Raw genomic sequence first — 27,215 nt, 5'->3', positions numbered from 1 at the left:
CAGGCGCCTGTGCAGTGGCGGTGCTCAAGCCAGAGCGGTCAGCCCATGCCACCATCGCTCAGCTCCCAGGGGCACCAGATGCCTGTTCTGCCCCTGGACCCCTATCATATGCGACGGTTCCTGTGGGCACTGCAGGGGGTTGGGCGGGGGTGGGCTGCAGAGAGAGCAGATCACACGGGCACGAGTCTCCCTGCGGGTGTGTGAGAGGAAGAGTGTGCTCCAGGCGGCCCCCTTCCTTTCACCCAACACACACTCCTCGAGCCCCTGGCACGAACCAGGCATAGGGGTCCATATGCGGCGGGTAGGAGAGGGCTTCGGGGAGGTCGAGGAAAGATGGACTGAAAAGTGTAGGATGGGATGAGATGGAATGGGATGAGGTACAGCTGGGCAGCCTTGTATAGCTGTCACAATATGCTCGGAATTCAGACACAGTGGCGAGTGGACCAGGTCAGACTTTCATTCCGTGTGTGCGTGCCCTTTATATGGACAGACTGGTTTGCAGCCAAAGTTAGTTCATACTAGTTGACTCACAAGTTGGCAAATATTATGACTCCCTCCCTCCCCCACAGGAGTGCACGGTGTTTGAGGGTGCCTCTAGGACAATAGTGGGAGTTTGGTGATGCAGTGGTTAAAGCTACTGCAAACCAAACAGTGCCATTTGAACTCCCCATCCCTCCAAGGGAGAACGACGTGGGCAGTCTGCGTCTATTATGATCTAGAGCCTCGGAAACGCTATAGGGCTGGTCTCCTTGGCCCTAAAGGGACATCATGAGTCATGATAGAATGAGTAGAAAGGGCACGGCTGCAAATTAGATCCACCTGGACAGCTTTTGAAAGTCTAGGCTGTACTCAGGCCTCAGCGGGGTTTTTGAAGGTTTCCAGGGAGCTTGTAGTCCTTCCCTGAAGGGAAGAATCACCGCTATAGAAGAATCACATGGGGATGGGGATGGGGATGTTGGCAAAACCACTCCCCCAGGGAAGAAGAATGTCTGCTAGTTTATGTCCTGAAGGAGGGATGGAAAGGGCACGAAGGGAAGGAAAAAGCATTCTGAAGAAAGAGGAGGAGCATGTGCTAAGGTCCTGTGGAGGTTTCTTCTTTCTTAATCTGCTGTACGTCACCCCTTGAAAGTACTGCATTGATGGTGCAGGTAGTCTGCAGATCCCGTGAAACAGTCACCTGGAGGGTGTGGGGATGGGTCTTACTGAAATTGATAGGTGCTACCCATGACCCAGTAGCCGGTGCACAGCAGGGTGCCCATCCATTTTCTAAATGGCACAGAGGAGGTGGGTCTATGAGAGTGTGTTAGGGGGGGTCAACCCATGACATCTCAGCCTACACCCATGAGACCGTTAGAATTTCTCCACCAGAGGGGCCTAGGAGATAGGCTCATTGGCCAGCTTCCTGGGTATTTAGAGGCAACAGTGAGTTGTTCCGAGGACAGAATGACTGAGGAGGTGGAGGCAGGCCTGCAGGTGACACTGAGAGGCTTTCCCCTCAATCTCTACATGATCTCCCATCACCCTACCCAGTGTGGACAGCTCTCAGTGTCCCTCTGCTTCTCCTGAAAAATGCCTTTGGACCGAAAGACAGAAAAAGCCATGCCTTCAGCTGCCTCTCCCTTCAGCCAAAGACTTGCGACATGTCACTAGTGAACAGCATGCCTGTGAACTCTTTGGGATGGATGTGCATGATGGCATCGCTGTTGCAGAATGTATTGGCTCTGGTTAGAGGATATTGTGGAGCTGGGTTCCCATCCCTTAGGAAGACTAAGATTTTGGATGGTGCCCTGTCGATAAACAGGATGCCTGCTAGCCTCTGAGTCAAGTCTCAGCTTCTTTGAGCTGACCAGTCATTGCCAAGTCACTTCCATGGTCAGCATCAGCCACTCCTTGTGCAAAGTGTTGACACCAGTGGGACTACCTGGGTGGCCATCCTGTGGGGCTCCCAGAGTGTCCGCCATGATGGTCATGTATTCTAACATGTATTGGCAACTATACGGTGTTTTACAAGTTTGAATTGTTAGTCTTCCCCCCCTTTGGGGCTTTACAGTGGTTAATCAGAATAATACTATCAGAAAAAACGTGGCTTATTCGGTTACAAATACAAGGACTAGGGTTAACCAGAGGAGGAGGGGGGATGTGGAAGTCAGTATGATTCCAGATTCTCTATCACATATGGTTATTAGAATTATTTTTAATTTTATGGCCTTGGAATCCCCCTTTTTCTATAAAATTTAATTAACTCAGGCAAATCCAATGGAATGAAATAACAATCTATGTTTTATATGTCTCTGCATGACTTTTTTTTCTCCTCTCGTTTAATCCTTGAGTGAAAATCATCTGGCAGGAGAAAAGTCTATATCTCAAGAATGAAGGTTATTTTAGAAGTTGTGCTTAAGGAGAATATTAGCCAATAAATTATATTTATGATGTTAGTAAAAGTGTGCCATGAGTTCAACACATTTGAAATGTAAATTGTATGACTTAATTATGAAGTTCATTTTAATATTTTCCTAACACTGGAAATAGTTGCGGGCCATTTAAAAAGTGTGGAGTTCTAATCGGCAGGAAGCCCTGAAGCAGAATTTGCACTGATTAGCTAGAAGTATTCCTTTTATGAATTTGGGAGAGGCTTAACATGACTGGCGGGTGGGCTTCCACCAAGGCCATCATCCTGAAGAAGAAGCGTCCCCTGAAAAAGCCCGGCTTTGGGGGTCAGGCAACACCCAAAGAGGAAGACCCTTGGCAAGGTGGCTTGATAGAGTGGTTGCCGCACTAGATTCAAACACAGCCACACTGGTGAGGATGACGCAGGGCCGGGCATTGTTTCCTTCTGTTGTACAGAGGGCCACTGGCAGGTAGAGCCAACTCAAGGGCACAAGCCGCCATCACCACCGACCAAAGGCTGACCAGCCTATTCTCTGTCACTGGGCCGCTGCACTCTTACCAAAGGCAGATAGCAGGTTAGTAACGGCAGAAATAAACTAGACACTAGCCCATCAGTCCCACCGTAGTTTTGCCCTTGTCCTCATCACCAGCACACCAATGCCCCCAGCTGCCTTCTTGCACATCCACCTTCCTGTGCTGCAGACCCTAGGTGGTGCAGACTGTTAAACACTCCACTCAGAAGGCTGGTGGCATGAACCACCCAGAGGCACCTCAGAAGAAAGGACTGGCAGTTGGCTTCTCTAAGGTCCCAGCTTTGAAAGCCTCGTGGAGCGGTTCTACCCCTGTTTGAGTCAGAATCAATGGGGCGACAACAGATTTGGGGGCTGGTTGGTGTTGAACCTGCGCTGCTGTTCCATGCATCTATCCTGTGGCTGCCATAGGTCTATCTGCTTGAGTTGCCCCACCTCTTCTCTGGTGCCTGGCTAACTCTCCGTCAGGATTTAACCACCTGCTTTAGGAAAGCCTCGTTGAACCTCTCTGCCAAGAGCAGACTGGGCTCCTCCTTCTAAGTGCTCTCATGGCGACTAACAGAGAGCTCAGCTACCAGCCCTGCCTCATGACAGTGAACTTATCTCTGACTATGGATCTCCCAGGAGCCCCGGGGGCACAGTGGGTTAAGCCTGGGGCTACTAACTCTAAGCCAATGGTCCAGAGGCTGTTTGCTCCCATCAAGGTGCACAGCCTGGGAAATGGTGGCTCTGGTGGCATAGTGGTTACAAGTTGGGCAACTGACCACATGGTCATCAGTTCAAAACCATCTGCCAGCTCTGAGGGAGAAAGATAAAGCTTTCTATTCCTGCAAAGAGTTTCAGTCATGGAAACCCCCTATGGGGCAGTTCTACCCTGTCCTAGGGGTCCATCAGTCAGAACTGACTGGAAGGAAGAGAGTTTGGGGTTTGGCTTGACTTTTGAGTCAGAGTCAACAGGATGGCACTAGGCTTGGTGGGCTTTTTTGGTTTAGTCTAGGGGAGACATGGTGTTGTAACGGCTGGCATGTTGGACAAGATCAGCAGTTCAAAACCACCAGCCGCTCCTCAGGAGAAAAGTGAGGCTTTCTACTCCCATAAAGAATTGCAATCTCAGAACCTATGGGGCAGTTCTACCCTGTTCTGTATGGTCACGGTGAGTCTGAATCCACTGATGACAGTGAGGTGGGCTTTTTCATTTGTTTGTTTTAATTTTTAACTTCAAGAGCCCGGGGGGTGGATGAGCTAAGTGCATCGGTGCTAACTGAAAGATGAGCTGTTCAATCCACCAGCGGCTCTGTGGAAGGAGATGCTACTCCCATGAGGATCCCAGCCTCGGAAACCTTCTGGGGCACTTGCGGTCTGTCCTGTGCGGTGACTGAGTCAGCATGGACCCAACAGCACAAGCCGCCGGTAGTCTAGTGTCAAAGAAAGTCCTGCCATGAGCTTTATCCTTTCTGATCTCCATTTCGGAGGCAAGAGACCTGTAGCTCTGAGTAGCTGGAGCTGGGCATGATAGTTGGAGGTGGTAGAGCCCCAGTGTATGCCCTTCATAGCACCTCAAGGTCACTTACTTGGCAGTGGGAAGTGTGTGGGTTATTGCGGTCCAGCCATGACCTGGGGAAAGCAAAGGGGCAAGGACCCTGTGGGCGCAGGACAGACTCACCCTGCGCTTTCTGTTCAGTGATGTTTTCCTGCCTCCCCCCGGCCCCCCCAAATAGAAACTCACATTATAAATCTGAAGGTGAAGACAGAATGGTTTTCCCTCGGTGGATGGGTTTGCATAATGCACAGGATTGTAGATTTCTCACAGAATGTCAGGCCACTGGGCTTCTGCCATAGACTCCCCACTGTCTCTGAAGCTGGTCGTGTATGCAGATTAATTTCTAAGCGTACCTTAAAGGATTGCTTCAGCCACTCTCCTATGATGGATGGGGCGCGAGATGATCCAGTGTCTGCAGTGATGGAGTTCCCAGGAGTGATTAATAGTGTATATGCTAGACTGCCTTTGATGCCGGTGCTGGTATTAAATGGTAGGTGTTGCTTCTCCCCTGCCCCCAACGACTTGTTTTCTCTAAAGATGGGCGCTTTCAGGAGCAACCAGTTGACTGCAGGCTCTACCTGCAAGCTTTCCAGCCTTGAACTCTATGTCCTTGTAAACCTCTATGAGACACAGTTTACTCTTCAGTAAAGGTGGGGGTGATAATGCCACCTCTCAGGGTTAGTGGCACTGGGAACATTGACAGAGGAATGACCCTGAAGTCATGCCTGGCAATCCAGTACACACAGTGGCATTTGGGATGTGTCGATGCACGTGCGACAGAGATGCAGAGGATGGGACTGCTCTCCAAGCTTCTGTCCTGTCTCCTGGGGTGCTGCTGGCACTGGATGGTGCATGCGTGTGAAGCGGTCCCATGGTTGCGCAGGAAAGTGGATAATGGATGAATCTCCTTGACTCCACCAGGAAAATCGACCAGACGCACTAGAGGGAGAAGGGAATCTAGTCCAATCTATGATGTTGCCTTTGGAATCGTGAGGCACAGCGATAGCCAACTGGGGGGTCACCATTTGGATGGAAACATTTTTCCTCCTTGTCATCCTATTGTTATTGACAGACCCAGTGATGCCTTATGGGCCACTTCTCATGGTCATATTGTTCTCTTTTTGTCTTTTCAGGCTGTGACCCAATTAGAACTTTTTGGGGACATGTCCACCCCTCCTGATATAACCTCTCCCCCTGTAAGTATGCTGTCCCTTCTGCACTCTGCCTGCCACCACCCCCACTACCCCCGTCCCCCAGCTCCATGATCTTGTAGTGGAGGGATCCTGGGTTTTCGCCCAAGTGGTCAGCTTGCAAATGTCACCTCTGATACTTCCAAACTGTGGGCGCAGCAACTCTCAGCCTCAATGCTCTTGACTTTGAAAGCAAAGAGCGGAGTCGATGGTCTCCATGCCTCTGTTATGAGAAACAAACTAGACCAGGCATTCTGCATGATCAGGGCGTTTCCTGGTTGTTTGCTAGCGAGCCCTGCATAAGATGTGGTCTAGTTGGAAATAAAGGGGGGAGGGATGCAACGTGACAAGAAACAGGATGAGGCATTTGTCAGCCTGGCACCCAGTAAGCAGGTGGGCAGTCCAGGAAGGGTCTTCTCCCTTGTCCCTGTCTGCTCTGTGCACACCCTTCTTATCTTCTTTCCCTCCTCTTACCTTCCTCTCTTCCAACAAGACCCCTCCCTGCCCAGACCATGACCTGCTCCCATCCAGCTACTCTGGAAGCATTGGTTTCCGGGCCACCATTGAGAGCCTCAGCCGGCACCTCAGCCCCAGGGAATAATGGGCAGAGTTTGCACGGAGCCCTGGTTTGACCAGGAAAGGAAGGACCGAGCATCAACCCCAGTGGCAAATAGCATCCCAATGCTTTGAGAGCTGGGCGTATTCAAAGGCAACCCAGAAGCCACTGCATAGAAAAGAGAGCCGGCCAGCCCCTCCCTGCCCCTCCTGGGAGGTGGGCGGAGAGCAGTCAGCTGCAGCTGCACCCGCTGAAGCTGCGGGGAGAGGGCAGCTCCTCTGGGCATGAGGCGATTGTGCAAGCTCAGGGATGGTGGTATGGTTCATTGGCAGGATGCGCCTCAGAGAGAAAAGGCTGGAACCTTACCACTGAGGACAGATGGCATGAAACCCTGCTGCCCACAATGGCCTCCAGGGAGTCCAGACACAGCTGCCCTGTCCTCAGCACCTGATGCCCAAAGCACCTGTGAGGGAGGGGACCGCAGCTTGTGTGGAGTCTCATTCCTCCTCTCTTAGGGAGGCTGGGAGGCTCTGGGGAGATCGGCTCATGTCATACCCCTCATTTTAGAGATGAGCAAACTGAGTCGCAGCGAAGACACGTGGCTCGCTCAAGGTCACATGGGGGCAAAGAGACCGGCGCTGACTTGTGTTTAAAAGTGCTTAACACAGCAGCTTATGGCTGTATTTCTGGCCCTGAACCCAAGCGCAGCTCAAATGAGTATTTAATAATCCTGAGAACAAAGCCGTCCATCCCACAAGCTGCTAGTCTAAAAATGGCCTTGTCTAATTGCCATGGCTTCGGGATTAATTGCTTGCCCCGTCTATTTCAAGGGTAGGGAAAAAAATAAGGATATTATGGTATGGAACAAGCGTATCCTCTGTCGGCAAAAGGCTCCTGTAAACAGGTGGGGACATTTAAAAGACAAAGTCATACTGGTGGCGTTACTGGCGGACCCCTTGCCCTGGCCACCAGTGTATATGATAGATCTTTCTGGAGTTGCAGGACAAGCCGGGAACTCTGGGGTTTTCGGCTGCGTAGACATCATGTGTTGTTGTTGTCGTCGTCTTCTTGAAAATATTTAGTCCTTTTTGCAAGTGAGACTGCAGGCAGATTTCTGAGAGGTCCCAGGACTCTAGTGTGTATACTCCAGTTGCTCAGCACAGTGTGCCCATTTAGTCAGCATGTGTTCTTCGATCATAGTTAAAGTGCCCTGAGCTGGGCACACAATAGGTCCTAAGAGAGAGTATGTCCATTTGAATGGTCAACCCCTCAAAGGCGAAAGTCAGGTATTAGGGGATCATTTGATGACTTGAAAAAACTCTCCAAGAGGCTAAACTAAACAGTTAATGACCTTGGTCATAGTTTACTGAGCACCTACTAGAAGTCTCAACATGGCACAGAATGGTTTAAATGCATGAATTCATTTAATAGTCATCGTAGCTTCAGCAGAGAGTAGGTATAAACACCCCCACCACCCCCATTTCGTGGAAATTGGGGGTCTTCAAGAGGTTCTTGGGGAAGATAGCAGAAACAATCATGGAATTTTCCCACAAACACTTTGAAGCCCCTTGCAGAGTGTGTTTAACTAGGCCAAGGTCTAAACACCGTATAAGTGGCCTGGACTATGACCCAGTTCTTCAGTGACGCTTTCCCCCTGCTACCTCCCACCCTGGGTGCCTGCGGAGCTAGGTCTCCCTCATGCATCCTTTGTCATTCTCTCGCTGACAGACTCCTGCAACTCCAGGTGATGCCTTTATCCCATCTTCCTCTCAGACCCTGCCGGCGAGTGCAGACATGTTCAGTTCTGTTCCTTTTGGCACTGCTGCTGTACCCTCAGGTAAGCCTGCGTTAGCCAACTAACTTCCCTTTCTCTGGTGCCCACTCTTCAAGAGAGAGGACTGGCTGAGCCTGCTGCCAGAGGGTCCCCAAACACCCAGGGGACCTCCAATCTCTCCTTCTGAGTCTTGGGGTGACACTGGGAAGCTTTCGGTGGGTGTCCAAAGGCCTGGTGCACTGCTGGCTGGAATGCAGCCCTCCTCTGAAGCGTTCAGGATTCCAGGCTACTTGGGTGTGTCACCTTGGGGAGCTTGGCGCATGTAGTCTGCTTACAAATCTACACGTGTCCATTTGTTCCTTCACCTCATCGAATGGAGGGGAAGGCAGCAACCTGGGATACTGATAGGAGGCAGCTCTCAGAAACCTTGATGCACGGAAGGCACCTGCTATTTGATGCCAAACCAAGGAGGGAGGCTTCCAGGGGGAACCCTAAGGGAATGAGAGCAGACCGCTAACAGTGAATTGCGAGGGGGCTGGGATGTGGGCGTGGTGCTGTACCATCTATTCTGTTTTCCAACTATTCTTTGAAACGTGTCTACGACCTGTACAATGGAGGAAAGAATCTCTACTACAACAGTCTTTCAGGTGAGTTGGAATTCAGTGGAATGCCAAATGCCTTTCCCTTGCTCCCAAGACAGTAAAGTCTTTCGGGTAGCTGGATCAGTCAACCTTGACTTGAAAAATCACCAAAGGTAGTGTTACACCCACAAGCAAGCCCATAACAGTCAAAGTGACTTTGTCTCACAGCGACCCCGTGGGTTGCAGAATAGAACTGCCCCATGGTTTCTCTGTAATCTTTTCGTGGCAACACTGGATGTTACCCAGTGGCCAGCCTTTAGGCTCAAAGCCAAGAAAAACCGTTTACACTATCCAGGGACTCAAGGGTGTTTGTCCTGCTTTTTATACACAGAAGAGCCTAAAAGAGTTATCTTCTTCTTCGTCTTTCTTTAAACACATATTTGAAATCTGTAGTTTCATCTTTATCTATTCTATTTTTATAAATGGTAAATAGAGTTTGAATATTTTAGAATACAAATTTTCTTGCACTTTTTCTATAAATAATTGCTTTTAATTACATAGTATCAGAAGCAAATTCTTGCCACCAAAATATAAACCTTGCTTTTATTCAAAGTAAATTAAAAATTTATACCCTGTCCTGCAATAGTTAGCGTTATTCCTCCTGAGCCAAGGGATCATTTTGAACTTCCAGAGGGAACAGAGCTCGGCAGCCCCGGCTCTCACTTGCCATGGAAAATCTGCAGGGAGCCGCAACATTCATTTACTCGCACAGGTTCCCAGTTGAATTAGTTTGCCCCATCTCTAAAATGGAATGGTAGTAATGACTAATTCCCCTTACCTCAAAGATTAAGATCTCCTTGGGAGTTGTGTAATAGTATTGTAGTTTCATGTAAGAACAACTATTTTTCATCAGAAATGCACTATCCTTCTACGCTGTTCGTTTGTGTTTGGAACACCCATGTTTTCTTTCTATCAATGAATTTTAAAAGGGCTAGAGTGACTAATGAGTACTCCAGGTACCAAACTTAAGCAATTCACAACTGTGTTGAATTTCATGAATATTCACTGAGGGTCTGTCACGGGACAGGACCCGTTCTAAACGCTTGTGACCCGTCAGAGGCAGCGACAGATGGAGACGCCCGCCTGCAGAGAGGTCTTGTGAAGAGGACAAACAACAGAACCATATGTAACTTTTGTGACATATAGCAAGATGGAAGGCCCAAGTGTGGCCAGAGGATGCTTTCGAGGCGAGCATGACAACACCTTGTGTTCTATACTTTGGACATGTTGGAGGAGTCCCTGGAGAGGGACATCGTGCTCAGTGAAGTCGATGAGTCGGGATGAGGAGGAAGACCCTCAAGGGGATGGATGGGCACTGGCTGCCACCATGGACATGGGCACAGGAACACTTGTGAGGATGGCACAGGACTGGGCAGTGTTTTGTTCTGTAGTTTCGGCCGCGATGGGTTGGAACCGACTCTACGGCACCCAACAACCAGGACTTCAGCAATACACTGGAGCGTGAGGGAACTGGTGGCCGTCCAGCCCACAGTGACGCCATGGGTGGCAATAGAGATGAGCTACTGCTCTCGTTTGGGTTTCCCGTGGCTGGGTTTTAAGTAGATCATCCACCTTCTTTCTGAGTTATCTCTGGGTGGACTTGAACCTCCAGTCTTTCAATGCAACTCACTGCCACCAAGTCTATTCTAACTCAAGCGACCCTGTAAGAGACAGTAGAATTCCCCCTGTCAGTTTCTGAGACTGTAACTCTTGATGGGAACAGACAGCCTCATCTTTCTCTCCTGGAGTAGCTGGTTGTTTTGAACCATTGACCTGGTAGTAGCAGCTCAGGGGGTAACCCACTACACCAGCAGGGCTCTTAGCATTCCAGTGCGATAACAGGGTGGTCACTGTTTGCACCGCCTGGGTGCACTCTGGCGATGGGTGAGTAAGATGGTAAACAGAAAAGGTAGAGCAGAGCATGGGGATTTGAAGTCCAGGAAGATGGTGGGCATGGAGGTAAGGTGTGGTCTGTGGTCAGGGGACTCAAGGAGGGATGTGATGGGAGGAGAGTAGAAAAGGCTAGCAGGGAGCCAACCCGGTGTCAAGCTGCAGTGTATCCCACGGTGTGGAATGGCTTCCCCTTCAAGCCAGCAGTTTCCTCTTCAATAAATGAGAGCCAGGATAAGGTGACATCTTGCATCTCTCCCAGTCCTCAAATGTGACTCAATGCCCCTAAAGACCTGCCTGTGCCACGCACAGCACTGGCCTGGACCTCGTCCTCCACCTGTGCCAGGTTTGAGCCTTGAAGGCCCAGTTTCAGTCTTGTGACGTGTTCAGCTCTTTCCAAAGCTATAGGCAATCACCCCTTTGTCTCCAGACTCAATTTCCTCAGCTGTTTAACCAGTGGACAGATTCCTGCCACGGTCTCCATCTTCAGGGCGTGAGGCTAACACTCATGTACATCCACTTAGCTTTGCTTTCTCAATCCATTTAAATGTTGCTGCTGAACAAAACCAGACACCCGTTTATGATGAGCAGCTCTCTGCTTGTTCCTTGCCCTAACTGGCCTGAGAAATCTCTGCAGCTCTTGTGTCTCCTTCTACCTGTCACTTAGGGTCCAGGTCTTGATAAAAGAAACTGGGAATGCACTGGGCCAGGCAGTACAATGGACCCGCTTCTGCGGGCCTTTGAATCTGATAGACTGTGTCTGAATCTTGGCCTCCATCGTTTTTTTTTATAAGCTGTTGACTCCCTGGAAATTTACTTAACCTGACAGAGCCAGATTCGCTTCCTCTTTATAACTGAGTGGGAAATCAGACTTCCCTTACAACACTATCATGAACAAGTTAAGTGCCTTGAAAAATGCCAGTGCCTCTTAGACACTTGGTGTGGAAACTGCTGCAGTTACCATGGTGCCTCAAAATATCTGACATCGAAGGAAAGCAGGCCTGTCCTACCGTTGTTTTCGTAGAATTAAAAAAAAAAAAAAAAGGGACTAGCTTTGGAAGCCCGGCACCTGCATGGGATAAAGTTTGGGTCTTTGGCCTCTTGGCAATTGTGTTAGGCTGGGTTCTCTAGAGAAGCCAAGCCAGTGACCCCTGCATGTGCTGTCTCTAGGAAGAGATGTACGTCAAGATACAGCGTACACACCTGTAGAAATAGATAAATCCAGTCTGATTCAAGTCAGTGGCGTCTGCCGACAGCTCTTGAGGTCAGCAGGTGATGCCACAGGAGATCCAGTGACCGGATCAGGATGACGAAGCCGAGACAGAACAGACTAATAGATGCAATAAGTCTGACAGCCAAATGAATCCGCTGTCTACAGTAGTCCTCTGACGGCTCCTGGGATCAGCAAGGGATGCAACCGGAGATTGAAGAATTAGCTCTGGCAGAAGGTGAAGGGCCAAAGGATTTGGCTTTCTATGCTCTCTCTCTCACCTCTCACCTCTCACCTCTCTCTTATACAAATGGATAGGCTGTGACACAGTGGAAAGGTTGAGCTTTGCCCTTGCCCTTGCCCAGGGGAGTCTAGCCGGCCTAGGCCCTAACCGTCACACCAGTCCCTGGCAGAGGAGGTCTTGGTTGTAGGGAAGACGTGCAAGCGTGAAGCCGGGCTCTATCCTGGACCAGCTGCGGCTAAATCTCCATGGAGCCGCAGGGATCTGATCTAGAACTCACCTTTAGAATGGGCACAATAGGACGTCTCCTCCATCAAGCTGTTCAACCAAATCAGTTGCCATCTGGTCAATCCAACTCCCAAGAGGCCTGGGTGAGTCTGAGTAGCTGGGTGCGCACTAGCTCTAGGGTTGTCAGGGGTCGGGTTGCCAGGCATGGATGGCCAATCCTTTCTTCTAAGTCGCCTCTGGGTCAACTCAGACCTCCAGTGCCTGAGAACACTGACCGATCAACTCTTCTCAGAAATTCCCATCATGTTTGCTGCCATGTTCTACCAGACCCTGCGCTCTGTCACTGAAAAACTAGACGACGGTAGTAGGCTGTGTCCCCTGGGGGCTGCCGCTTCTCATATTCATGTACCGATGAAAGAGAGAACAGAACCAGCCACCCCCGGGCTGGTTGCCAGGATGCACTGCAGTGTAAACTCCACTTCCACAAAGAGATTTGACTATTTTTTTCTTTGCTGCGTCTCCAGAGACGAAAATAGTGCCTGATACCCAGTAGGGTTGTGTTTGAATCAATCAAGCAATCAAATGACATAGACTAGGTAGCAGATGCCACACAGCTTCAGCAAAAATATTACAAAGGAAAGGAATGGGTCGTTTTAAATGTTTTTTCGAAGATTTAGGTCTGCTTCCTCTCTTTTCCTTCAAATAATGCAGGTGATCCCCAGATGCTAGCATCGGGTTATAAATTCCAACTTAACACACTCAACACAAGAAAACTCACTGTCAGGCAGCCACACGGGTGTGTCCTTCCAGCAAGGATAAGGTGACCAGAGTTTAACATTGGTGAAGCGGGACACCATCGATACCACTCATATCCTGGTGAAATAGCCACGTGGCAGCCGAAAACCGCATAGCTTGTCGTGCATTCTTTCCAAAAATCGGGACTTTTTTTAAAAATGCGTGGGACGCAGAGAAAAATTGTTAAAAATTGGGACTGTCCTGCCAAGAACTGGTTGTCAAGGAGAGCTTTGCCTGCTCTGAACTCGTGGCACCAACAGATGCTCCCTGCCCCCTCCCTCTGCTGGGGAGCGTTAATGAGTAAACGGTTAATAAGCTGTTAAGTGGCTGTAGTGACAGCCACCAAGTGGCTCCCCTCGTCGGAAGATTTCACAGCCCTGCCACGGAGGTGTCTCCTCAGGACACCCACGATGCCACAGGTTGAGAGCCTGAGCTCGGAGGCCACAGGCCAAGGGAGAAGCCAAACTGTGAGCACCCCACCTTCCCAGGAAAAGACGATAAGACACAGAAGCCCCCCCACTCACCCCCAACACGATACTCAATTACCCTGTGCTGCCTCCCTTTCTTGTGAATGTTGTACTTTGGTCTGGAGCAGATGGCACGAAGCCAGAGAGACATGCTGATAACTCTCTCCAGAAAAGCGTGCACAGCCCATCTGTCCGTTTGAGTGAGAGAGAGAGGAGGAGGAGGAGGAGGGCACGGGCGGGGCTGGGGGAAGAAGCCTGCCACAATAGGAGAGATCAGAGCACTTGTGGGGTTTGGGGCTTCATTGTGCCCCTGGAGAAAGACAGAGCAGGCGTTTCTTCCAGTCTGTTCTGACTCCCGGAAACCGCCGGTGTCTGAGGGAACTGTACTCCAGAGAGTTGTCAGTGGCTGAGTTTTCAAGAAGTAGTGTGCCAGGCCTCTCTCCCAAGGTGCCGCTAGGTGGACTTGAACCTCCAGCCAAGTGTGTGAAATGTTTGCCCTACCTGAACAGCACCACCACCAACAAAAGCCACACCACCACCACCACCACCACCCAAAATCCCAAGCCAGGAAACCCAAACCTGTCGCTGTCAAGTCTGGTCCAGCTCGCGGTGATGGCCAGCATCAGAGAATGAACTGGGTGGGCATAAATCGACACCTTAACTTTAGGCCAGTACCAGCTCACTGCCAGTGAGGCGATTCTAACTCAGGGCGACCCTGTAGGACAGGGTAGAACCATCCCTGTGAGTTTCTGAGATTGCAACTCTTTACAGGGGGAGCAAGCCTCATCTTTTCCCGTGGACCAGCTGGTGGTTTTGAACTGCTGACTTTGCAGTTAGCAACTCAAACGTAAATCATTGCCTTGAGAGTTTTCCGTTCACCCTCTAGTGGGCAGTATCATCTCCACTGCAAACCACTAAGCCTCACCAGAGCAAAACCCAAAACAAAACCAAACTCACTGCCATTGACTCACAGGGACCATGTAGGACAGGGTGTAACTTCCCCTGTGAGTTTCCAAGATTGTAGCTCCTCCTAATGAGTCGAAAGCTACATCTTTCTCACTAGGAGTGGCTGGTGGTTGACTGTGGACTTTGTGGGTTGCAGCAAAGCCGAAATAAGGGCAAAGTTGATGAATCATTTACTGCCCGGATCAGGTCACTGGATCTCTAAAAGAGGTGAGGCAAACTCAGCCCGAGGTTTCAATGTGAGTGACCATCAGCGACTCCTTGCCTGTCTCAGTCCAGTGAGCTTGGAGGGCAGTTCTGTTTTGTTTGCCGATCCCTCTGCCTTATTGTATAAAAGCCTCTGCCGCTGCCAGGGGCGTCACCAGGGAGCCACACGTCCTGTCTCTGCCCTGCTGCGGCCCCCGCCTCGGAGCAGGGTGCCGTGCGGCACAAGATGGACACCTCACAAGGAAATGGCCTGACTTTGAGTGTCAGCTTGTCACTCTAACACGAGAGGTTGCTGCCCTTGCATCCCAAGGGTGGAAAGGGTCTGAGAAGCCACAGACTGAGCACAGGCAAGTCACCCGAGTGGTTGACGTGACTCATGATAGAATCAGGGCCGTGGCACCACCCATCATCCCTGGAATCATTTACATCCTCGCTCCTCTTTGCTCTGGTCTCACTGTAACTGCACCTGCAGAATCCCTCGGAGGACCATAAAGGTGCTTCTTTGGAGCTGTCGGGCAGAGCTAGCATACCCCCTACCCCTGTTCCGTGGCTGACCATTGTTTCCCTGAGCCCACTGCACGTGCAAGTCCCCAGAGTGCCCTGAGGGAAGGATGGCATCAGTGGAGGCAGAGCCTGCCCTCCACTCACCCATCTGATGGCCACTCCAAGCCTCCTGAATGGACCCAAAGTTAGAAACCAGTCTTGGACAGCTGGGCGAGGCTGGAGGGGCCAGAGGCAGGAAGGCCAGGTTGTTGAGGAGGTGACCTTAGACAACACTGATCCTACCTTCTTGCCAACCATATGACCCTGAGCTAGTGCTTCTCCTGTGAGCACCAACTTGTTCATCCCTAAAGCTAGATCATGGCAGCTCTGCGGGGATTTTCATGATACCAAACACCTAACACTAAACCTGACATTTAGTAGGCATTGACTAAGTGGAAATTAGTAGGGTAAGCACTGGGCTGCTAAACTCAAGGTCAGTGGTTCAAACCCACCAGCCTCCCCATGACGGGGCTGCTTCTGACTGTGTGGCTTTATAATCTCAAACTTCACATAGGGCCCCTAGGAATCAGAACTCACTTGATGTCCAAGGGTTCAATTTTATTCTAGCACATCTCTCCTCTGAAAGCAGTGGTACAGCCAAAAATTGTCATAGTCGTGGACTACGTGCCTACCCTAGAGTTAGGCTGTGCCCACCCTATGCCATCATGTCAAGTGCCCTTCCAGACACAGAACTCAGTGTCTGAAATATGTCAGGTTGGTTAACGCTCAGACCAACCCAAGGAGATCAGAGGTGTTTTATGCCCATTTCAGAGACAAGGAACCCAGTGCCTTAGAGGTTAAAAATCCCTCCCTAAGTTACACAGATAACACGTTGGAAGTTCTGTTTGGGCTAAAACGAAACACAAAACCCACTGCATTGGGCTAATTCCTACTCAGAGTTATCCCATATAGATATGGTTTCTGAAACAGTCAGTCTTTATGGAAGAAGATAGCCTCGTTTTCTCTCTAGGAATGGCTAGTGGGTTTGAACTTCCAACCTTGTAGTTAACAGTTCAGTGCTTACTCAACAGGAACCCCAGGGTTCCTTAACTTTGGCCTTTACAACTTCAAACTTCTGACTGCCCCTCACTTTGCACACTGCCTCACTGCTTCGAAAATACTATTTCCTAGCTTTGTAACAAAGAGCCTAAGTCTCAGAGATGGTGAATGCCCTGAGGCCAGCATTAAGGAGAGGGAAGATTCAAACTCACGGCTGCCTGGTTCCTAGCCCTGCTCTTCTTTCCGCTGAGCACCCGTTGATGGCAGAAGCTTTTCATGATTGTGCCAGTTTTCAAGTGCCATTGAGTCAGTTCCAACTCACGATACCCAGATGAACAAAAGAACGAAGCACGGCTAGCCCTTCACCTGCCTCACAGTCGTTCCTGCACTTGCGCCCATTGTTGCAACCTTCACGGCAATCCATGATCAACACAGCCCCTGGTATTTGTGGGGGCTGTGTTCTCACTACATTGTAGTTACTGCCTGTGAAGCATTCCCTAAGAGAGGAACTCTCCTACCTGTTTTCCTGCCCCACGCCCTCTAGAATAGCTCTGGCTTTGGCCCCTCTCCCTACCCAGCCTTCTTTAGCTTCCTCCACCTCCCTGCTGCCAGGCTGACCTTTATTTCTGTCTGATCAGTCCTCTGTTCTCCACTCTCTAGCACAGGGCTATGCCTGCCAAGGGCCATTTGTGTGTTTATAACATCATCTGTGGGCCATAGAGGTCAAACATTTAATAAACTCACCTCTAGTGGAGTGAAGGAACCCAGGTGGCAGAGTGATTACTCTTGGGCAGTTAACAGCAAGGCCTGCAGTTCAATACCACCAGCAGCTCAGCAGGGTAAAGACGGGGCTTTCTGCTCCCATGAAGACGGACAGTTTTGGAAACTCAGGGACATTTCTGCGCTTTCCTATAGGGCCACTATGAGTCAGCTTCGACTCGATGGCAGTGAGTCTTTTGGTGTGTGTGTGTGTGTGTGTGAGAGAGAGAGAGAGAGAGAGAGAGAGAGAGAGAGAGAGAGAGAGAGAGAGAGAGAGAGAGAGAGATTGAGAGAGATAGCTGGGATGGCTCCACTTTGTTGAGGCATATAATATTAGCTGGTATCGATGACCTCTCAGCCCCAAGGACTGGATATGCCCCAACCCCATGCTAGAAGGTAGACCTCATGAAGGCAGCAACGGTCGTCTTACTCACCATTATACCCTTGGTCCCTAGCACACAGATCGGCATGGCACATTTTTGCCCAGTCATGTGGCTCATTCTTTCCCAGGATGCCTGACTCTTCATTTTTGCTTCCAGGTTACGTTGCAATGGGCGCCGTCCTCCCATCCTTCTGGGGCCAGCAGCCCCTCGTCCAACAGCAGATCGCCATGGGTGCTCAGCCACCAGTCGCTCAGGTGATGCCGGGGGCTCAGCCCATCGCATGGGGCCAGCCGGGGCTCTTCCCTGCCACTCAGCAGCCCTGGCCAGCTGTTGCCGGGCAGTTTCCGCCAGCCGCCTTCATGCCCACGCAAACTGTTATGCCTTTGCCAGCCGCCATGTTCCAAGGCCCCCTGACCCCCCTTGCAACTGTCCCAGCCACGAGTGACTCCGCCAGGTCCAGTCCGCAGACCGACAAGGCCAGACAGAAAATGGGGAAGGAAATATTTAAGGATTTCCAGATGGCCCAGCCTCCACCCGTGCCGTCCCGCAAACCCGACCAGCCCTCCCTCACCTGCACCTCAGAGGCCTTCTCCAGTTACTTCAGCAAAGTCGGGGTGGCACAGGACACGGATGACTGTGATGACTTCGACATTTCCCAGTTGAATTTGACCCCTGTGACTTCTACCACGCCGTCGACCAACTCACGTGAGTTGCCCTTCATTTGAGATATAAAACCCAACGCATATGATACCTGGGGTCCAGAGTCCTAAAACCCCTAAGTTATATCCGACCGCTGCTGCTGCTGCTACTACTACTACTGATATAACAACTCCCAGCTGCCACTGAGTCCACTCCAACCCCGGGTGGGTAGCAGTAGAACTGTTCTCTGTGGGGTTTGCAGTAGCTGTTTTGGGGGGACTTGATTGCCATACCCCTCTTTCAGTGCCTCTGGGTAGACTCATGCCTCTAAACTCTTTGATTGCAGCAGAGTGTGCTCACTGCCCCATTACCAATGGCCATCACTATTGGTCACCGCTACTAACAGCACCAGCCATTAGGTAGTGGTCATGACACACATCTCTTCCATGTGCTTGATATTTATTATTTCAATACTCCTAACTTACTTCTGATCAGCTGTTTCAGATCTCCTTTACAGATCATGAAGTTCAAAGACAATAGACAAGGTGGTAGCAGTGACTAGAGCTGTTCATTCTGTTATCAGAACCAGGCTGTTGAGTTTCCAGTAGGCTGCCCTGCCTCGCAGGCTTTTGCTTGTTTGACCATTCATACGTTCCCTAATCCATGGAAGACACACTGATTTGAATACGGCTTACCGACGCTGGAACAATGATGAATATACACTCTAAAATTTATAAGAGGAACGATGAGAAACTTAAATGAAGAAATACCTGAGGACAGAGGTATAGCCGCCATGAAGCTCTAGACTACTGCAGAGTTGAAGCAGGATTCTGGCTTCAAGCTTCTGTGAATCAATAAAGGGGAGAATGGGATCACAAGAATTTGTAATTAGAAATTAATATAATTACTCACTCGTTTTGTACCTGTGTACAAGGCATTTTTATTTCATTTGCCCTGTTCAGCGCTAAAGAGCCCCTTGGTGGCATAAAGGGCTAAGTACTCAGCGGCTGGTTGAAACGTTGAGGGTTCAAATCTAGCCAGAGGTCCCACAAAAGAAAGACCCAGGATCGACTTGCCCAGACCACAGGCATGGAAAACCCTCAGAAGTGCTGGTCTGCTCTGAGGCACAGGAGGGTGCTCAGCATCGGAACAGACTCCCGAGGCCCTGGTTCGGATCTCAGGCGAAGGGTTGCTCCGTGAAGTTATGCTACAGACCCGCATTTAGTGCTGAGCTGCTATTACCTCACGCCGCGTCAAGCGTGAGGCCCTCCAGTGTCGCACCCAGGGCTTGGTGCCGAGTCCTGGAGCGCGATTCTAGTCCAGGCCTCCTTCCGCCACGCTGTGTCCCTCAGCAAGCGTGGCACTTACCGAGGCTCCCTGTGTCCTGAGGAAAATAAGCGGGTGTGCTGGGATGAGCCGGGTCCCTACTTCCAGCTCCGGCATTCCGTGATTCTACCCTGAAACGTGCTGCTGGGAAGCAGTAACACGGCGGCCACATTAGAACCCGCGGACCCGAATGTGTGCGCGCGTTTGGGGGGCTTCCTGATGCTCAGCCTGCACCTTGACAATTGATAAGGGGAAATGAAAAGGCCCTTGGAACGGCGCGTCCGTGTTTTCATTACTGTCACAGTGGACACGGATCGCTGCATGGCCAGTGCCGTGAACTGTCAAAAAGAGAGGGGGGGGCCTTAATGTTAACACAATTAGATTGTGTCATTTCAGCCAGGTTTGGAATGCTTCTCTGAAAAGGAACGCCTTGGTGTATGTAAACAACCTTCCTTCCCCCAGGCCTCGTCATCCGCAGAGCGGGGCACCTCTGGGAGCGCTAACCATGGAGAGCTCCAGTGGAGGGCAATGAACTCCTAGGGGGTGAAGAGCCAGGGAAATGACAGCCGCGCGCGTGCGCATAAGCAAGCAAGCGCCGCTGGATGAGCTTTGTGCGCAGCTCCAAAAGAAAGCTCTCTGAGGACAGGGGACCACATCCGAATCCTGCCTGTCTCTTGCTATCGAGTCGATTCCAGCTGGCAGCCATTCCTCCACCTCTCAAAATGCTAGCTAGGGACTGCACCCCTGCAGGCAATGGGGAAAGCACATTAAGAGTGGCATGAGCTAGCAAAGGCCACACAGTGACTGACGGGCTTTAGATCAGGGTTTCAAAGTACTTTTGACACGCTTGACATTTTGGACCAGCTGTTTTTTTTTTTCTTCCTTACGGGTATGTCCCTTGAATTGTAAAATGTTTCGTGTCAAACCTTACCTCTTACTCAGTAGATGCCAGTAGCCCAGCCCCATCCGCGAAGTTGTGACAACCCAAACTGTCTCCCAAATGTCCCCCGGGAGGGAAATCGCCCCCAGACTGAGCATACAGAGGAAGCATAGAAAGGTTAAGACTTGTTCAGAAACAAACTCACTTGTTCAGTTTCCTAATGAGTTCATTGAAACTGTATTTCTATATGAGCGATGCACTATCAGAACTGGCAGCACAGCCTGTAGCAAACTGCACACCCACTGCCATCAAGTCCAGCCTAACTCAGAGAAACCCTGTGTGAACTTTCTAGGCTCTCGGTCTTTACGGGAGCAGGCAGTTTCACCCTTTCCTGTGCAGGAGAAGGTGGTGGGTTCGAGCAGCAGACCGTGCAGTGGGGAGCCCAGTACCTCCCTGCCAGTGCCGCCGGCGTTCCTCTTAATACACAAGATGCTTAAGACTTCAAACAACTCAAAATGCAAGCCACTGGTATCAGAGTCTCAGTCTGTGGATCTCTACAGAAGCAGACAGCCTCAGGCTTTCTTCCCCGGGTGGCTGCTGGGTTCGAGCGGCTGACTTTGTGGACAGCCACCCGGCAGGCACCCCAGTCCACGAGCACAGACTCTGCAGCTGCCATTTATTAAACACCTGTGTTTTCAATAGCTTAGCTCATTTCAATCAAGTACTTAGGCACTGAGCCGCTAGCCACAAGGCTGGGAGGTCAAAACCATCAGCTGCTTCTGGGGAAAAAGATGAGGCTTTCTCCTCCCGGGAGGAGTTATGGTCTCAAAAACCAACAGGTACAGTTCTACCCTGGCCTACACCCTGCCTCTGTCACTCCTAGTGACTCTATGGCAGTGAGACTTGGTTAAAGGCGGTGCTGCCATCTCATAGCTATGCGAGAGCAATGAGCAAACTGCTTCGCCCCTCAGAGCTGCAGTGTTTTCATGGACGTGCACACATGGACGTGCACACACATACATCCACACGCACAGATACATACCCACATGCACGCGATGTTGTGCGGCCGCGTGCCTTATGCCAGACAACATCATGGACCATGCGGAGCGGTGCCGCGCACAGGGTCTCAGTGCTTGGCACAAGGTACATCATGTCATTACCTTAAAGTGGTTCAGTGGGATCAAAGCTGCGCATCGAGCGCTATGGTGGTCAGCCACTGTCCGAGAAGCACTCAGATTGCCTTTATTCTGAAAAGTCAGGCGAGAGAGGCCCTAGGGACGGCATCTGAAATCCCACTACGAAGCCACCTCAGACCATCCACTCCCGTGGGACCGAACCAGTGACCGTGTTTTCAATGCCAAATTAGAGACGATTGAGGCTTGGCTTGTTTCCCATGACCCACTTGCTACAACTCTCTGGAACAAAGGAGAAGAGGGGCAATTGCATAGTCCATAGACCACACTCCAAACCCACCTTCCTGCCGTCGCGTTGTCGGACTCGTGGAAACCCTGTAGGAAGAGGGGCTAGAACTCCCCCGGAGGGCTTCTGAGGCTGTACATCTTTGCAGGAGGAGAAACCTGTATTTTTCTCTCCCAGCGCAGCAAACACATAGCTATACCCTTTCAGAAACGAAGGACCAGCTGTGGAGTTATCGTCCGCCGCCTCCGACTTCAAAGTTCACTCACACAGCCCAAAGGCTAGGGTATAAGGGGCAAAGGTCTAAGGCACTAGTAGACACCTCCACTCTCCTTCTCTGGAGATGAGTCCCACCACAGAGTCTTGATGACGATTAGAGAGAGTGTCTGAGACTTCCCTATCAGTACCTAACACCTAGAAGGCGCTCAACAGTGCCTGCCGTTGCCCTCGGATCTGTCTTCTCCTCGTGTACTCATAGGGTGGCGTGGGAGAAGAGGGAGAAAGTCAGAGCCCCGTGGATCCCAAACTTGAGCAGACACGAGACTCCCTTGAAGGGCCTATAGAAGCAGAGTTTATCATTCGGAGGAGGTACAAGGGGTTTCGAAAGGTTTGAGAGAAAATTCCCTTATTGTTCAATGCTCCTTGAAGCGCCCTTATAGATTACTAAAAAGTGGCTATATGATGCTGAAGCTACTGCCCTGGGACCGTGCCCTGCACATCACGACCTCACTAAGGTCCACCCATGAGATCAAGTGTGTGAGAGGATAAGACAGTTCTGTGCACAGGAGTGATGTAAATGTTCACTTGATCTATGGCGAGATAGGAAAGGCAAGTCCTGTGACTGGACTCAGTCGGGTCCCCGAGGTTCTGGGGGACTACAAAGGGTGGCCGCATTTCATTGAAAGGGTCTTCTCTTCTTTCCTCTGCATGCGCTCTGTGTAGCTCCAACCCCAGCCCCCAGACAGAGCTCTCCATCCAAATCATCCGCATCCCACGCCAGCGATCCCACCACGGACGACATCTTCGAAGAGGGCTTTGAAAGTCCCAGCAAAAGTGAAGAGCAAGAAGCTGTAAGTGGCTGTCTCATTGCCTCGGGTTTTCCCCTCCCTAAATTACACCTCTCAGCTCCGAGAGGGGCCATGCATGCGGCAACCTACACAGACAAACAATGCCGACTCGGGTTCGAGAATTCCAGAGGAGCCCGTAACGGGGCTTTGAGTCTCTGTTCCCCTAAGTCCGCTGGAAACGGTTCTTTTCTTGGGCTGCTAACAACCCGTTCTTGCATCTCTGGGTGTAGCGTGATCTAACTGGGGTCACCCCCATCCTTTTAAGATAACGGATTCTATCCGCTGCATGAAAATATGCCCAACTGTCTTCTATTTTCAATTGTTGGAAAAAAAGGTGTCATCTTCTTGTGTTCTAGCCTGATGGATCACAGGCCTCATCCAACAGCGACCCCTTTGGGGAGCCCAGTGGTGATAATATAAGTCCACAGGCCGGTAGCTAGATAGCACAGGTCTGGGTAGGTATCTGTCCTTGTTGTCCTCCTGCCCCTAAGCCCACTGTTTTCCCTCATGCTTGCTCTTCCTGTCTGATGCCGCCTTCCCTACGTTTGCCCTTTCTTCCTTGCCTGAGCTGTCTGCCCAGTGTTTGCACCATCTCTCTCTGCCTGGCGTCCGTCTTCCATCTTGTTTTCCCCCGTGGATGCATGACCTTTGACATATGTTGTGAGGTAGGGCTGGAGGGGAGTGGTCGTGTGATTTTATTAATTACACCGTCCCAGTGGGATGTGGGGGTGGCATGAAGCACGGTCAACCCTTCCCTAATGTTCATGGAAACACAGGCATTCTGAGAGGCCTGGGTGGGGCCCGCCTTGATGATTTCTCAGTGAAACACCGTCCAGATGCTGGAATGCTTTAATCAAAATGTCACTGCCTTTGCCTACACTCAGCAGATCGAAAGAGGTCACCCATTAAACACAACTGAGATGCCGAACTAAGAAGAAGTGTCCCTGCCCCCTGCAGAAAAAAAAAAGGCAAAAAAATAGCCCACCGGGTTTGAAGTAAGATGATGTAAGATGTGAGATGACCAAGGCCTTGTCTCGGCTGATGATGGGGCCAGGCACCATTTCCACAGGGAAAGTGAAATTCCAAGTTCAAAGCCCAGCAGCTCTCTCTTGTGAGGCGCTTCTGTTTGCGCCCGTGCTGCAGCCGTGTGACTTGTCACCCCCGAGTCTCTTCAGATTCCATCAGCAGCTACTTTGTGAGAGGTGTACTTACATTTGCTAGAAGTGGCTTAGGGCACTCGAATTTCAATACATCTGATTTGATGGAAAGAAAGAGGCGCGGGTGAAGCGAACCTTCTCAGGAGACGGAAGTACACCTTGTTACCCAGGCATGATTTCCAAGGTCACTCCTTGACAAATGTGTTCAATTTTCAAATCCTTTCCTAGTTCTCTATAAACGTGTCGGCCTGCAAAGCCAGACCCACGGAGCTGCTTTTCTTAGTCCATGCACAGTGTGGCCAGAGCCATTAAAATGGTAAATAGTTTTCACTGTTCATAAATGGGAATCGGAGGCTACCCCAGAATCATGCTCAGCCCATGCATAAGTTATTGTGACAGTTATTGAGAGCTAATACGCCGTTTTGAAAGTGCATTTTGTTAATAGATTTTATGATTAAAGAACTTAACATACTGTATACTTGGCCACATTTTATATCAGGACAATGGCACATAACAATACATCATGCCGGTGAAAATTCAGTCTTGTAAAGCTATTTGGGGGCCTGATGAATTAAAGGCAAAGTCAATGTCCCTGCAAAGAGAGGAGTTGGAGATTATGGGCGGGCTCCTTGGGACCATTCCCCTTGAGGTTTCCTTCCCCGGGTTCCTGTTGTGTTTCACATGCTCGGTCTTGCCTGGGGACATCTGAGGCACGGACGGAAGGGGACAAGAGTCATTCATCAGGATAGCAGTGGACATCATCCTAGAATTAAAGTTCTTGTAGAAAACAAAGATGACTTACGCCATTTGCAGATCAATAAATCAAGCCCTCCCCTTTATGAGCCTGTTCAGTTTGAGCCCGTCATACAAGGTGAACTATTTCTGGGGACTTTAGCCTGTTCCTCTGTTCCACATTTGACGCCCAATCCAGGGCCCCAAATCACGGGTGGGTGGCAAATGGCTGTCACACAGTGCAGTGGGAACGGCTCAGGATTTGGAACTTGACTTTAAATTCTAACTCAGCTACTTACCGTTCTGGTTTTTAGGGGAAGAACCCTAGTTTCTCGGAGTCTCGGTTTCCCATCATCTGTTATCCATTGTGTTGATGACAGTAGCATATTTTGAGTCTTTACACAGGGAAGGGCATTCAGCACTCCGCTTGGAATTCTCGAACATAAGATTGCCGCGTTCACATGCTAGCTCCACCGTGGATTGCGTCATTGACCCTGATGAGTTTTCAAAATGATTCCCTCACTTAATATCTTCATTTGAAAAATGAGAGTCAATTGATGGTGCCTGTTGCGTGGGGTAAATTTTCAGATGAACGGAGCTGATGTAGGTGGAGTTCTTCTCAGCGTGTTCAGCTCATGATAAGCACCCAGTAGATGTAGCTGCCACTGCCATTGCACCGTAAACCGTTCTAATCCCGATAAATCACTACCAGCGCCATCCTTCCCCCTTCCCTGTCACCATCAACATCCACTTTTCATAAATGCTGACTCCCACCACTCTGAATTTTAGACGTTTCATCGTCCCGTTGAATAAATCTTACCCTGGCTTTGTGCATTTTTAAAATTCTCATATTAGTAATTTCCCATCTGTCTTTTAAAAAGGGTTGGGGCAGAAAAGGGAAACCATACTTCTTCAATCTTGATTCCATAACCACAGTTGCATGCTTACATTCACAAGTACATTACAATAAGCACGTCCTAGCTCCCTGGGTATCCTGGATTATAATCTTTCCTGGGGCCATTTCCTCCCCTGGGCCACGTAGCCCAACCCTTCCTCATCTCCCTGTCAAAGACTGCTTGCCACAGGCCAATGCCAGCCTAGCAGAAATCAACCCCTAAGACACTCACCAATGACACCCTTCCATCAGCCACATCACAAGCCCCAAGGTATCTTTCTGTCTCCATCACATTCACCTGTCTTCCCAGCTGGCTACAGTTTCTTAGTGCCTTTCTAGAGCTGGGTGAGAGACACCACGCAGAGATGGTTAAGGCCATTGGGAAGCCAAGTCCCTCCCTTCTTATTTTCCTTGCAGGCCTTCTTGCCAACTGCTCTTTGTTAGAAATCCCGGCCTGACTCTGAGTAGGGAAGGGTGGCAGCCATTGATCAGTGCTACCCGTCTCACACTGCAGTCAGAGGCAATGGATGAAATCCATGCAGGTGTGGAAGCTTCCAGGCCCACCTCAGACAGCATTTTGTTTTAGCAACAAAGAGAAATATGTTTCGTTATTTCCCTCCCGCCACCCCCATCCTCCCGTCTAGGAGAATCACTTGTCTTTGAAAGACTGGGGATAACAGGGGCAAAAAAAAAAAAAGAAAGAAAGAAGCAGCAAAATAATATTATAATGGCTGGTGTGGGAATGGCAGGTAATTTATACTTCACTGGTGTGCTGCTGGAGCAATTTTAAGGGCGAAATGTTAGCTTTTGAGGAGATGAAAGAAAAATGAAAACATTTATCTGGTTAAATGACTAAGTAAATAAACTGCCTATCAGGCTTTCCCAGCTGTCAAGTCACAGTAGCATCTGTAACAATAGAGGATTGTTGGTCTGTCTCCCTTAGTAACAATAGATATTGCTATAAATAATAAGTCCCTGTCATTTTTTTAATACTGATCTTCGTAGTGGGAACCAAGACATATAAAGTATTACCTGATGGATTTCTAGTGTTCATGGGGAAAGAAAACTGAACTTCAGATGCAGAGAAGGAAGAATCTTTAAGGGGAAAACAAGGAAGGGAGGGGAAAGAGTAGAGGGAAAAGAGAAAGAATGAAGGAAGGAAAACTGAGCATGGAGTTAGGGGACTTGGGTCAGAACGATTATGGTTTTTAAGCAGATAACCTTAGACACACACATGACTCTAAACTCAAGCCCTCTCCTATGGATCAATATGGATAATTGTCAACAGCTCCCTCCCTGAGTTGTCATGAGATCAGGAATGTGAAAGTGCTTTGTAAGCTTTGAAATTAAATCTCACACATTTGGGGTGGTTATTTCGATCCTGTTTTTAAATTCAATAAGACGATGAAGCCTTCTTAAAGGAGGTACTAAACCAGACAATTTTGTAGATATAGAACTGCCCATTTCCTAGGGGTAGAACGCCGAGGTAAGTCCAGCCGGAAGTGTTGGAGGAACCAGTTCCCCTTCCTCATACTCTCGGGGATCCTCTAGCTGGGAAGTCCTTAGACCGTTTCAGACAGGGGATGGGGAAGGCTCTGCTGAGGGCAGTGGGTCTGGAGAGAGGGTTGCAGGAGGACAGCTGTCAGAAGGAGCCTGAGCTTGAGGGGCATCAGAGGTGAGGGAGAGAGCAACCCCTCCACTGACACGGAGGGATAGTTCAGTTGTGGACTAGTTGACCTTGTAGCGTCCATCGGATAAGCCAGTAGAATTGTCTGTAGGCTGCTGATCTTATGACTCTG

General features: G+C 50.0%; 1 protein-coding gene across 2 annotated transcripts in view; it reads left to right on the top strand.

Moving 5' to 3' along the window:
* Positions 1–23,072, top strand: part of DAB1 (DAB adaptor protein 1) — a 302,544-nt gene extending 279,472 nt beyond the window's left edge. For both annotated transcript variants that reach the window (XM_075539918.1, XM_075539914.1), the window contains exons 9-13: positions 5,592–5,654; positions 7,933–8,041; positions 17,461–18,009; positions 22,508–22,635; positions 22,989–23,072. In XM_075539918.1, the coding sequence (XP_075396033.1) occupies positions 5,592–5,654; positions 7,933–8,041; positions 17,461–18,009; positions 22,508–22,635; positions 22,989–23,072 (933 nt within the window). The remainder of the gene's footprint in view (positions 1–5,591; positions 5,655–7,932; positions 8,042–17,460; positions 18,010–22,507; positions 22,636–22,988) is intronic.
* Positions 23,073–27,215: the final 4,143 nt, after the last annotated feature.

This window comes from Tenrec ecaudatus, chromosome 1 (assembly GCF_050624435.1).
Source record: "Tenrec ecaudatus isolate mTenEca1 chromosome 1, mTenEca1.hap1, whole genome shotgun sequence".
NCBI lineage: Eukaryota > Metazoa > Chordata > Mammalia > Afrosoricida > Tenrecidae > Tenrec > Tenrec ecaudatus.
Note: the sequence above shows the minus strand (reverse complement) of the source record. Positions and strands in the feature narration are given on the sequence as shown.